General features: G+C 42.2%; 1 protein-coding gene across 11 annotated transcripts in view; it reads right to left on the bottom strand.

Annotated features, from left to right (window-relative positions):
- The window catches only part of madd (MAP-kinase activating death domain), a 65,968-nt gene that overhangs the window by 42,424 nt on the left and 9,058 nt on the right, over positions 1-14,486 (bottom strand). For all 11 annotated transcript variants that reach the window (XM_015953888.3, XM_015953892.3, XM_054732242.2 and 8 more), the window contains exons 3-7: positions 13,777-14,418; positions 4,795-5,098; positions 1,693-1,824; positions 1,457-1,570; positions 1,252-1,332 (exon numbers count right to left, since the gene is read on the bottom strand). In XM_015953888.3, the coding sequence (XP_015809374.3) occupies positions 1,252-1,332; positions 1,457-1,570; positions 1,693-1,824; positions 4,795-5,098; positions 13,777-14,418 (1,273 nt within the window). The remainder of the gene's footprint in view (positions 1-1,251; positions 1,333-1,456; positions 1,571-1,692; positions 1,825-4,794; positions 5,099-13,776; positions 14,419-14,486) is intronic.

The following is a 14,486-nucleotide window of genomic DNA, read 5'->3' as shown; positions in this document are numbered from 1 at the left end:
TCTTTTAATCATATCTTTGGTTTGCATGAATAAAATAAATACATTAAACCAACTAAGAGGATTAGTAAAATGACTATCGTAGTAATAAAAACAATGTTTTATTAAAATACAAAAAGATGGTAAAGAACCATCATTTTTACGATGTTCTGGAAAAAACAATGATCAAGCTCATCTTAAAATCCATAACAGGTAGAATAACTTTAAATATTTTGAGCTATGAAAAAAATACATTAATTACATTAAATCTGTGGCCCCATTCCTTCTCCTATTAGCGAGTTGTACCAAGATGAAAACATGCTGAAAACATTTGTTCCTGTATTAACTAACCTCAACAGCCAAAAAAATATCTGGAAATCTAGAAATTTATTTTAAAAGGTTGTAAAAATGATGTTAAAATGCACGACTATAAAGTAGCAAATATCCAAAGCCATACACAACTAACCATGACAACATTTTATACAGGCATTAACTACACACATAGCATAAATTTTCACTTAAGTATTAATGATTGTATACAGTTGCTGTGCTTAGGTACAAAAGCATGCAATGTTTTAATGAATCAGAACCAGATTCTTAAGTTTAGTTAACTGGGACTCTAGCAGAATGTATTTGCAGTCAGTAACACTACAGACTTTGGGTAGTAGCACCTAAAATTACCTCCAAGAGCTAGAGCATGCAAAAGAAAAGAGGGAATAAAAGAAAACAATAATCATGTGTTAGTGCACTACAAAACCAATATCAAATGCTCCCACACCCATTTCAGGGTTTCCACCAGAAAAAGAGTTAAGCCTGGCGGCTTCGGCCGTCTTGCAGCGCTCCTCTGTGAGAGCGGGGGGGTGAAGGGGTTGCACACGTTCCGCTGCTGTTTCTCACCAGTATCAGCTGATGGAGGGCTCTAGTTTTGTTGCGCCGTTCGTGTCAGCGGACACGGTAGGGTTGGGGAGGGGGGCGGGGCATGACTCTTAGCCTGGCGGGTGGGCAAGCAAAGCCTGGCGGGCCGCCAGGCTTATAAAGCGCTGGGGGAAACCCTGCATCTACAATACATACTACTTGCTGATGGAGACATCTACTCTCCAAATGGCTGAAAGAGAATTTTATTATTTATTCCAGTGCGTGGTTGACTCACAAAGTGACCAGATCTACAACTGGTCACAACTCATCCATGACAGCTGTCCCAGAGGCTTGTGTTGCCATACTGTTGCAGAATCTGGCTAAATTTAAAATAAGAACCAGAAAAATCACAAACGATACCTGCTTTAGATGTTTCTTGAGTTCACCTGCTTCAGGCTCTGGAAGAGGTGGCAGAATCTCTGCATTGGTAGGTGCAATAACCTGCAGAGCAAAACTAATTCACTTTATGTGGAAACATTTTTGTGTTTAGAAACAAGAGAATGCCTAAAGATGAGATCTAGATTAAAAAAACAGGGAAAGATGGCAAAAAAGTGTTGATACGCACTTTGCTGCTGTCAAGGTCGACTAGCCAAACGTCGTCTGGCATTTTGAAATCTGATTTGTAGAGAAAGAAGCTGGCAGGTACACCGATAATGTAGGGAGTTGGAGCCAGAAGGAGCTGTGGTGACAAGAAAACACATCACTTAGTCACACACATGATGTTACAACGGATGGTATATGCATGTTGGTAAATATTTAATTTAAGAAATGTCTTATTAATTCTAAAACAATTGATCTTACCTGCTCAGCAGAAGCCATGCATGTTGGCAGTAAGGGGATAACAGGGAACATGTACTCCAGTGGGTAGATCATGGCTACGAAGGCCATCACACTCATCGACAAAGCATTGTAATCTCTGGATTGAAGAATAACCTGTAAAGAATTAAAGTGAAACCGAAAACCCAATGAGACCTGGCTTATACCATTGAAGACTAACATGTGGGCATGATTTCTTGTAAAAGAGAAGATCCATGGTCATAAATGTCACTGATCTATTCATTGTCTTTGTATTTGTAAGTCATTAAAAGCACAAGCAAGTCAGAATGAGCATGTATTTGATGCTTTGATCATTATTCTAAATGAAACAGAGAAGCACAAGCTGATTGGGAGCTGAGCCCATGTTTCCTTGCTAATGTTAACCAAAGTAATATTAAACCAGCACCATCCAAACAAGGATTCCTGCTACATTCCTACTAATGGCTGGAGGAGTGAAACAAAAGCACATGACACAGAGAAAAGGGGAAGAGTTGTCCTCTTTGTCATGAACTATTCACAGCACCACACTGAAAGGTTTCAGAGGTGAAAATACAGAAACAAAAAGTGACCATGGTCACCTACTGTGGAGATGTTTGAAAATATTTTGGGGGATAATAATAAAAATAAAAAAAATAAGTAACTGGATTTTTATTTTTGGACCACTCTGGCTCCCAAGTACCCTGGCAATTCATCCTATATTTTTAAAAATAAAATAAAAATATTTTTAAATGCCTGGACATGACCCATAGCCAGAGCTTGGTCATAATGGTGGAATCCATGGTTGTCTTGTAAACTGTCTCCATATGCAATTGGACAGCGCAAGGACCAATCAGAGCGACAGACAACTTGACGTATTAAGTCATATGGGAATAAGTCAACAACGGCAGTCCGCCAAAAACCAACAAAGAAGAAAAAGTAAATACACCTTTTCCTAAATAAAAGGAATAGCGTGTCTCTATCTACTCATGTCTCAAAGAAAAGCTCAAGTCTAAATTTTTCAATGTTGATGCCAAAGCCATTTGAAATGAGCACCGTTCCTGAGCCGCTACTTTTTCTCCGTTGCAGCTCGGGTGTTAGGTCCACCCAATGTGTCTCTACAAACAGAGAACTCTAATTGGCTAGAAACAAATTTGTTTGGGCCAACGGTAGACCTGCTGAGGCTAAAATAGATCATGGCTAGGCCAACCTGCAGAGCAAAACTTTTTGCCACTGTTATGGTTTGCCTGGATTTCTAGGCTAGTTACAAAAAGAATGCGTTTTCAGAGAGGAGTACCCAATAAATAAAATGTGGGTCCTGATTAGACATCGTCCATTCATTTTTGGAAGCTTATCCAGGGTTGGGTCGCAGGGGCAGTAGTCTAAGCAGGGAGGCCCAGACTTCCCTCTCCCCAGTCACTTGGGCCAGCTCCTCCAGGGGAGTCTTACGGCACCGAGAGACTTAAGTCTCTCCAGCGTGTCCTGGGTCTTCTTTTAGGCCTTTTCCTGGTTGGACGTGCCCGGAAAAGCTCACCAGGGAGGTGTCTAGGAGGCGTCCAAACTAGATGCCCGAGCCACTTCAACTGGCTCCTCTCAATTAAGAGGAGCAGCGGGTCTACTCCGAGCCCCTCCCGGATGACCGAGCTTCTCACCCCATTTCTAAAAGGAGAGCCCAGGCACTCTGCGGAGAAAATTCATTTCAGCCGCTTGCATCCACGATCTCGTTCTTTCAGTCACTACCCAAAGCTCGTGACCAAAGGTGAGGGTAGGAACGTAGATCGACCGGTAAATAGAGAGCTTTGTCTCCTGGCTCAGCTCTCTTTTCACCACGACAAATCAGTACAACGCCTGCATCACTGCAGACACAGCACCAATCCCCCTGTCGATCTCGCACTCCATCTTTCCCTCACTCGTGAAAAAGACCCTGAGATACTTAAACTCCTCCACTTGGGACAAGATCTCATCCCTGTCAAGGGGAAGGCATTCTTCCCTATTCCGACTCAACACCATGGTCTCGCATTTGAGGAACTGAATCTCATCCCAGCTGCTTCACACTCGGCTGGGAACCGCTCCAGCAAGAGCCAGAGATCATGTTCTGATAAAGCCAACAGGACCACATCATCTGCAAAAAGCAGGGACCTGATCCTTAGGCACAAAGGACAGCCTTGGTGGAGTCCAACGCTCACTGGAAAAGAGCCCGACTTACTGGTAAGTAGACATCATCTCAAAATTTAAAAAGTGGATTTTCACCATCAGTTAAAACCGCATACATTTATGTCCATTTGAGTAAATTACATTTTCTAATATTACATTGTTTTGCTTCAACAAGAGGAGGGATTACAAAGAAGAAATAAAGAGCTAATATTGACTGGCTGCACATCATCACTGCTACATTGATGATTCTTGATTAGGAACATGGGGTCCACACAAAATAATGGGAATGCCCTCAAGTGAAACTGTGTGGTTACTACTCATCAAATGCACTTATTGTTTAATCATCTCAAGTTTGAGCACTTGTATAAAACCTAATGTTTTCGGCACGTCGCGATTGTGATCGTTGTACACTTAAGTGTTCAAGAGACAAATGTGAAGACATGTCTGAATGACTGTAGCTGAACTTTAAATGGGTCATGCAACAGGATCACTTATCTTACACACAGCTGCACAACAGAAACAAAAAGGCTGATCAGATCAAACCTCATCTTTAAGCTGATCACAAACCAAGCAATGACTGCAAGCCTCGAAGAGCAGCAACATTATGTTAATCAAAAAGGATGAATAACACCCTCAACATTACTGAGAAAGACTGATGAGGTCACACAGACGATAATTATGTCTAGTTTTAGCAGATAGAGGTAGTTTCACAAGTCATCAGGTGTATTTCCACAAATGCTCCTCTGTTTTAGAAATAAACAGAAGATACAGTATCATGTGGTATTTGTCCAAGATTTTTTCCAAACATTGTCAAGGAATGCATAGCAGACTGTATTTTGTTCATATCCTGAAATATTATAGATGACAACAATAAAACTTTGGATTAACCGGTAACACAAATCATATCAACAAAGGATAACATCTGCATCCTGAAATCACTGTTCTTACTGTGTTTACCTTGTGCTCAAGCAGCACACAGCTGAGGACCTGAAGACAAGCATCCACGCCCAGCAGCTCCAAGGGTAAGTGAAGCGGGAAGTCGACCAAGGAGAAACGAGAGTTGTCAGGCAAGGCGAAGGTGAGCGGCCGTTTCAGTTCGTGGGGTAGCACCTCCACATCTACACGCCTCTGACCTGCCACCGCTACTGGTGAACGTAGCAACCGGTACACCCATGATTCAATCTCCCGTAGGTCAGCTAGCAGCTGGCTGCCTTTCTCTTCCACCGACAACGCTCCGGTAAACACACGCCACATGGTGTCCCTGCAAAAGTTAAACACAGGCAAATATTCTAAGGCATTTACCCAAACACTGCATTCATGAGTTACAGAAAGAGGTCACTTCTTTTGATAAATGAAAATGCTAAATAATGTAATGATTCTGAACATTGAGTAAGCTTCAAAATGTCAAAATGATGTCTCCAAATTACAAAATCACTCAAAGTTAGAACAATGAAAGACTTGCTCTCAAATGTCTAAACCTTAGTGGAATTGAAATGTCTCAACATTCAAGCAGTTGTTAGAACAGACGAAGAAACATGTAATAATATTGTTTCTCCATTTGTTGTTGAAATATTCACTGAATCTTTTGAACAGCTTAAGCATGGTTACATATAGCAATCATACAGGACCAATTATCAGAGCATTCTCTATTTCAGAATGTTTCTTATTGGCAAGCAAAAAATTGTTATATTTTAAAACATATCTAGTATTAAAAACACATTAAAGTAGTTTTTTTAACACACACATACACATAAATCATCCACAACATACATTTAGAAAATTTAACTCAATAAAAAGCCCAAAAATTCCTAATTCATGAATTAACCCGAAACACATTAAAGTGAATTGGTGGCTTATTCTGTTGCCGCGGACAACCACCAAAAGCCCTTAGCAAACACTCTGTGAAATCACTAATCTGATGTGTAAATGATACTGAAACACACGAGAGACTCTAAGCAATCACCAAGATATCGATAGACCCTTAACTAAACACAAGCATGATGCCTTCACTCTTCTTGAAGTGTATATTTTCTGTACGTGTGTGTGTGTGTGTGTGTGGCAGGGAGGTAAGTCATTAGTTCTTCAGAGCCCTCAAACCTACTGCAGCTGCTACCCAACGGCAGCCAGAGACCTCAATCTGTCAGAGCTGCCATGGCAGAAAGTGCTCTGAGCCATTACACGATGGCTCTCCTCCTTCTCTGTCATTGCAACATCATGCTTGAACCAGTCATGCCAGGGGGAAGAGAAGAAAACAAAACTATTCTCAGGCCTATGTCACCTTTGGCTTTGATTATACAAGTCACCACAGTTTAATGCAGCTGACACTTTTGAAACATTTAACCAAAAAAATTTAAATGAATCAAAACATCTGAAAAAATGTAAGTACCTTGTAGAGATGAGACAGAAAGCCACACCTCTTTTACAAATAAATGCAGCAAATGAAAAAAAATTCAAAACCTAATGTACACTTCCACGATTCTAAAGTATCATCTACTCAGTCACCAATGGCATTAAAACGAGGAAGCTCAGCAAATCCTGCACCACTACAGCGCAACGTCACTACTAAACACTATTCTGTCCACTAAAGGGAAAGACTTAACCTAAAGTTATAAAAAAATAAAAGATCAATAGTTTGCATTACATCAAATACAAAAATCCACATCCTAAATGGCAGTTTTTAATCATACAGGCAGGATCCTTCTCAGGAACGTTAGTGTTTAAAGTGCACCGTCTTAAGACTACTGAAAAATTTGTTGCGACTCTATATTAAGTCACTAGCTTTAGCAGTAGTAGCTGATTGAGATGCTGCTCCCTCAATGTCTATTGAAAAAATACGCACACAAAAAATAGGTAAAATATTTTCCTTGTTGTAATAGTAAAATTAACCAATGACTTTTGCTGGCATCTTGAGATTTTGTTTGTAAAATTCAAGTTTCATTAAAGAAAAAACTTTACTAGAACATTTATACATCGCTCACTATGTAAGAAATACAATACCACCAGAATATGACTTTTTTTTAAAGAAATGAAAAAAAATTCTGTGAAATTGTGTATTTAATTTTTTTTCTGTCATAAATTCAATGTCTAAAAAACAATACTGGAGAGAATATTTCTTCCACAACTCTCTAAATAACTATATATATATATATATATATATATATATATATATATATATATATATATATATATATATATATATATATATATATATATATAGTAGTCGTATCATTATTGATATGAGACACAAATGTTGGGTTAAGTGTTGCTTTTTACCTGAGCCTGCAGGATGAATAAAATGTTTGATTAGCAACTAAATACTCAAACAAAACCGATTAAATGTGCTGTGGGTAATTTGTTTTCCATTAGTCATCATCAAGGTGAGGTGAAGTATTATGAAGCCTACTGTGAACATTCACAAGCTGCAGATGGCTTGTAAAACCACATGGAGCTACAGACAAAGCCTCCTGTTTTAATCCTGCCAAACAAACACACTGATAGCATGTGGACAGCAAGAGAAGCAAATGTGTGGAAAAATAAAGTCAAATGTTTAGCTTTGTTGCCAACTTCTCAAATGTAAAACGGGGAAAAACAATATGTTAAAGCTGTCGGCCACTGGTCTGATTCTGATCACTAATCAGCATTAGCACACGCACGATGCGCACAGGAATAAACTCTAAATTTGAGGTGATTTTAATTAGATTGTTTAAGGGTACCTTCCCTGCGCCTTCGGGTCGGGGAACGGGTCCTGACTGTTTGTGCTTATGCGCCAAATATAAGTTCAGAGTACCCACCCTTTTTGGAGTCCCTGGGACGAGTGCTACATAGTGCTCAATCAGGGGACTCCATTGTCCTGCTGGGGGACTTCAATGCTCACGTGGGCAGTGACAGCTTGACCTGGAGGGGTGTGATTGGGAGGAACGGCCCAACTGATCTGAACTCGAGTGGTGTTTTGTTATTGGACTTCTGTGCAAGCCGCAGTTTGGCCATAACGAACACCATGTTCGAACATAAGGATGCCCATCGGTACACTTGGTACCAGGGCAGCCTAGGTCGCGGGTCGATGATAGACTTTGTAGTCGTATCATTTGACCTGCGAACGTATGTTTTGGACACCCGAGTGAAGAGAGGAGCGGAGCTGTCGACTGATCACCACCTGGTGGTGAGTTGGATCAGATGGCAGGGGAAGATGCCGCGTAGACCTGGCAGACCCAAACGCATAGTGAGGGTCTGCTGGGAACGCCTGGCAGAAAAACCTGTCAAGACGGTCTTCAACTCCCACCTCCGGGAGAGCTTTGACTGTGTCCCGAGAGCAGTGGGGGACATCGAGTCCGAGAGGGCCTTGTTCCACTCTGCGATTGTTGAGGCGGTGTGGTCGCAAGGTGGCCGGTGCCAGTCGTGGTGGCAACCCGCGTACCCGCTGGTGGACACCAGAGATTCGGGGAGCCGTCAGGCTGAAGAAGGAGGCCTACAGGGCGTGGCTGGTCTGTGGGTCTCCGGAGGCAGCAGACGGGTACCGGATAGCCAAGCAGGGTGCAGCAGAAGCAGTTGCCGAGGCAAAATCTCGGGCGTGGGATGAGTTTGGTGAGGCCATAGAGAAAGACTATCGATCGGCGCCAAAGAGGTTCTGGCAAACTGTCCGGCGCCTCAGGAGAGGGAGGCAGCAACTCGCTCACACTGTTTACAGTGGGGATGGGGAGCTGCTGACGTCAACTGGGGCTATAATCGGGCGGTGGAAGGAATACTTTGAGGAGCTCCTCAATCCCACCTTTGTGCATTCCGAGGAGGAGCCAGAGCCGGGAGACCTGGGGATGGACTGTCCAATCTCGGGGGCAGAAGTTGCTGAGGTAGTCAAACAACTACACAGCGGCGGAGCCCCGGGGGTGGATGAGATTCGTCCTGGGTATCTCAAGGCTGGATCAGTACTTGGGCCAACATCAATGACATTTCAAAAGTACACAAGTTTAGGGATGTACGTAGTTAACCAGTTAACTGCTGTTAATGTTGTAACCGGGTAAAATAGTTTCGCCTGGTTAACTGCTTTAAGTCCTTTTGTTGCGCTGGGTCCAATATATTTTGTGCCACTGGAGGGTGCAAGAGCGCCGCTATCAAATATGTTTACTGGGCGACAGCAAAAGAAGACAGGAGCTCGTCACATGACCAAACTAATGTGCTCCAACATGAAGCGGTTAGCAAAAAGCCAGCGTTAGAGTTGTTTATAATTAGTTATTTCATTCTTGGAACACAATAAGCCTCACATCAAAGCACTGAGCCTGGCAGAACACTGCGCAGCAAACTGCACAGAGATCAGCAACAGGTCATTGTGCCATTAATAGGGTTGGGCATCGAGTATCGGGCATCGATTGGAACCAGTTCCAACTGTTAGTTTTTCCCGGAATTGTTCAAAGTTTTTTTTTTTCGACTCCTAGTTTTGATTCCTAGAATGCCAACGGAAAAGGAATCCTTGGCCGATCTACGTGAAAAGTAAACGTGATCTGCAAATTGTGATCAATGCTTGTGATCAACGCTTCTCAGAGCTGATCACACCAGCTGCCTGTGTGCAGCACAGATTAATAATCTTTTTGTCTCCAAAACATGTTTTTGTCTAAATGAAGGTGACGTTGTTGTTCATAGAATTAAAAGTCATAATGAAGTTGATTATTTCATCAAGTAGGACCTGTGGTTAGCTGGCTCATTTAAAGCATGTCTTGAAAGAATTGGAATCAAACGATGCCCAACCCTAGGTCCATGATACCTCCTGCTTGCGTCTGACTCCTAATTTGCCTGGTAAAATAAAGAAATGTCAGTGTAATTTTTTAGCTCAATGTATGAAAACTAAGCATTTTTTAAAGACTTTGGCTTCCAGAATGCACAATCGCAAGGATGGGTACCTTTGACATTTGAATCGATCCGGTACTAATTACCGGTACCTACGAATCGATACCGGTACTTAATGGTACCAATTTTCGATACTTTTGAGTGTTTATTATTTTTAATTCTCTTTTATAATTAAATATATGTTTTTCTCAATATATAACCATATTTGATAAATATCACAATAAATAACATACAACGGTTTGTATTTTAACATTGTCCTTGTAGTTTTATAAGTTGATAATTAAATTGAAGCAAACATCTTTACTGTGAACTAAATTTACTGTGTATCTTCATTCCTTTTACCATCCTTTTTCAGTTAATTTTTCCTACTGGGAAGTTAGAATTTCAGAGGAGAAAGTGAACGCACCATTAGATGATAGCAATGGTGGCATAGCAAGCTAACATATCAAGCTAACGTTATCTTAAACAGTTTATTTAACTGCTGGAGCAGATTTAAACGATGTTGCCTCACACTTAGATCGTTGTCACTGGTTTCATCTTCACCCAATCACCCATCGCATTTAGTAAAGTGAAGCCAAACTTTAGAGCGCGTTCATGTTCTTCTAGTCGGAATTTCGGAGTTCCGAAGAGAAAGCGAACGCACCATTAGTGAAACGGAAGCTAACAAATCAAGCTAACGTTATCTTAAACATTTTATTTACCTACCGGAGCAGATTAAGATGAGGATGTCTCACTTAGATCGTTGTCGCTGGTTTCATCATCACCCAGTTACCCATCACATTTAGTGAAGTGGACCCAAGCTTTAGCTTTCGTTCTTTCCACCATGCTGCTCTGTTTACAACTCGCTCGCAGTGACCGATGACATAAAGCTCTTGCGCATGCGCAGCTGTCTAGGCAAGTTCACGTTGTGAAGGACGGGTACCGAAAGGAGGCACCGTTTCAAATGAAGTGAATCGGTGCTCAGTCAGTAATGTGGAATTCGGTCGGTACCTTAAAATGTACCGAATTCGGTACCCATCCCTAACTGTGTATTTGATGCCTGGCAGTCCACTGCGCAACAAGTTCTGAGTCTGACAGATACTTCAGTCATCCCACTCTCTCTTTACCTTTTCTTCATAAATGTAACGAGTAGGGCTGCAACAAACGATTATTTGGATAATCGATTAATCGGATGGGGTCTCGACACGATTAATCGATTAATCGGATTACATGGGGAAATTTTTAAAAACTGCTAGGGAAACGTTATTTCTCTCCTTCCTTCACTTTATTTAACACAACATTATTAGAAAACAGTTCAATAGCAGAAAAACAACATGCCATCACCTAAATTGTCTTAAAAGGTGTATAGACAGAGACCCTAAGCTACATCTATCTGTGACCTAAAATGCTTGGTCCAAGTTAAACAGCTTAAGGGCAATTCTCATCTGTTTTGTTTGATCTCATCTGTTGACATTTATTTTAAATGTAATTAAACATAGGCTGTGAATTAATCAAAATTGATCACTATTTCCAAAAATGACTGAAAAAATACCAAATAAAACAAAAGTAAATGAATGCCATCCTCCTTGCGATGATGCCCTGGGCAACTGCCATAAAGTCACATCAAGAAATGCTGCTGATCATTCCAATGATCCCAAATAGACTCACATTAGGCCACATGAAAGCAACTGAACCCAAAAATATATTAACCAGTATATAACTGCACTCTCACACAACATGCCTGCAGCAACAGTTAGGACTCCTCCCTCCCTTTTAAAAGCGTTTTTGCTTCTGAGGACATTGTGGTTGTAAAACCACACGCTAGTAGTCTGGCCCCGGTGTGATCAACCAGTTTCTGCGGGAATGTGACGGCGGAACCAGGGCCAGATTAACACTTTGTTGTACCCTGGGCAACAATATTCAAGGGCTCCATCATCACGACCCAAGGATCACCATAATGTGGTCACATACAGAATATTTTACTGTAATATGCAGTAAATATACTCAATACTTGAATGCCTGACAACACGTAACCCGCCCAGAGTAACCTTTGACCCACCTCGTGTGGACTGACCAATGAGGAGAGGGTCTTAACTTGAGGCCCTCTCTTCATTGGTCAGTCTGCATGTGACTGACTCTCAACTGACGTTCAGTCGTAGGCAGCGAAGCTTCTCTGTGCAGTGCAAAAGCCCGGGTGGACAGTTTGTTTAATGTAGGGTGACCATATTTCCATTTCCAAACAAGAGGACAGGGGATCTGTGCCTATGACGTCACACTATGGCAACGCCACACAAACCATGTTGGGACCCATTTTTTGTAAGAACTAAATTAATATCAGATTCTGCCAATAAAAGGGCTCTAAAACAATTCATATGTAAATATTTTGCATATTTAATGCAAAATCTAATTTTTCTGCTTTAGTGCTGCAACAAGGTTTTATTAATAATAAATTATTATACCTTTTGCTTTACTACAGCATAAGCTTCCTGTGCACAGATTATTAAGGATGCTTGTTTCAGCTGTGAGATTAGACGATAGGATCAATGAAAAAATAAGTTGTCACACACTCCATGGAAACTTTCAGAGAATCCACAAATAGTGGCTTTCAAATGGTTTTGTTACTTTTTGCAAGTTTATAAAAGCAGCAGATGAGACAGCATGTCTGATAATTTAGTTTTTCATCTGATAATATTAGAACATGTCAGTAATGTCTGAGGGGCTTTTATAAACACCATATAACTAACACTACTGGAGAGGGCATGAATTACACAGAGGCTTCTGGGGAGCCCAGTTATTGGGGGGGGTGGCGGGGGGCATTTTGCCTTGGCCCCCAAAATGTCTTGAAACGGCCCTGGGTGTGTGACTGAGTTTGGAAGGTGATCTGAATTGTATCAGATGTATAAATATGACATGTGTATAACTTATTGTTTTTTACTGGTAAAAACGTGTAGTGGAGATAAATCTACCTACATTTTACTTTTCAACACTTTGTTTTGTTTTCTTGTTTTTATTGAACTATTTTCCTGTCCTGTCTGTCTCTCATCTTCCTGCATCTCCTCTTAATTCTCCAGAAAATCTGTTGCCTGGATTCTTACCTTTTCACCTCATCAGTTACTTTTGAGCAGATCAAAGGGATCTCCTGACCGAAAAGCGCAGAGCGCGTTTTCGATGCTGCGTGAGGTGACATCACCACAGCACAGGTGATGAGCTCCGCAGTAGCGAGCTTCAGGCACAAATAAGACAGAAAATAGAGAACATGTGCGGACATGAACGATCGTGTGCTAATTATAGTTTTTTGGTTGCGCCACTTTGAGAATGGACCGTGCGCTGGAAGCAGCATGCCTGGATCGCTGTGCAACAATGCGGAACCGGTTCGCAGCAGCGCAAGTCTGCCGGCTCTCCCTCGCGCTGATCTGCTGGTACTGGCTCTCTCTCTCGTGCTGATCTGCTGGTACCGGCTCTCTCTCTCGTGCTGATCTGCCGGCTCTCCCTCGCGCTGATCTGCGGCTCTCCCTCGCGCTGATCTGCGGCTCTCCCTCGCGCTGATCTGACTTGCTCTGGTCTGCGCGCAACGGCGGGCGGGAGGGGGGAGGGCGCTTTTGGAAGAGTTGTGCGACACAACGAATCGATGACGCAATTCGTTGCCAACGCTTTTAGTAATCGATTTTCATCGAATTTATCGATTCGTTGTTGCAGCCCTAGTAACGAGTGTGGGACTTTAGTTGTGCGTCAGAATTATATTAAAAAGAGTAGATGGAAAAAGTGTTATTTATAGAGCGAGGGCAAATGTTTGTGAGCGGGGGGTGTTAGTTTCTGGTTAACCGACTATTAACCGTTACGTGGTGTCAATAGCCAGTTAAAGAAATCTTGGAAAATTTGCATCCCTACACAAGTTCTAACAAGTATGCATATTGAGAAATGGACAACGTCTCTGTCACAGAAGTGGGTTCCCAGTGAGAATGGTAATGTTGTAACAGAAACTTTGTAAGCACCACTTCAAATTAAATAATCCAACTGCAGGAACTCGTGTTGACAGTGACCCTAACTTATACAAACAAGTGCACATCTACATCCAAAATTTGAGGAACGCAGTTGTGCACATTTGCCAGTCAAAACAGTCCTTACCTTTGTGTGGCGCGAGGGAGCCCAACTCGTTGAGTTAGCCTCTGGCTGCAACAGTCCACTAGCCTCTTGAGAATATATAAGCATTCCCTAAAAGTGGTGAAGAAGGGGTAGTGGCTGAGGATACACAGAGAGGTCAGTGTGCTGTTGCGGTTTCTTGCTGCCACCTTCGCCCCACTCCGTCTTTGCTGTGGTGACTTTCCAGAAATTTGTTCAACATCTGGCTGCCCACCTTCTTCTTCAGAGACAGGTGGAAGTGCTGACTCGCAGTTGATGGGTGCCGATACCACAGTGGGTTCTCCTCCACTGCTGCCATCAGACACATCATTGGCGGTTTCCGCTGCTTGTGCAGTAGTCTCTGTGTGACTACTTTTATCCACTCGAGTACGGTGATGTCCACGTTGAAAGGATCGGTAGAAGTTGACACAAATTCCATAGCGGGTGATTCCCGAGTCCTTGTCAGTCAGAGTGAATACAAACGAGGAGTCGTCCCGCAGGCTGACCCTGCGCTGGCGTATACTCAGGCACCCCTCTGGTTGGCAGAAAAACACCACATCTGGTGGTAGTGGGAAGTCATGATGGTCGTCAAGGGGGTAGCGACGAAGGAGCTGAGGGGTCTGGGCCACACTGTCACTACTCGGTTGCCTAAGAAACAAATCAGTTTCAAAAGAAGGCACATATCAGAACCATAAACAATTTTGTTTTTCTTCCCA

The sequence above is a fragment of the Nothobranchius furzeri genome, chromosome 9, assembly GCF_043380555.1.
Source record: "Nothobranchius furzeri strain GRZ-AD chromosome 9, NfurGRZ-RIMD1, whole genome shotgun sequence".
Classification (NCBI taxonomy): Eukaryota; Metazoa; Chordata; class Actinopteri; order Cyprinodontiformes; family Nothobranchiidae; genus Nothobranchius; species Nothobranchius furzeri.
This window is presented reverse-complemented; position numbering and strand designations above follow the sequence as displayed.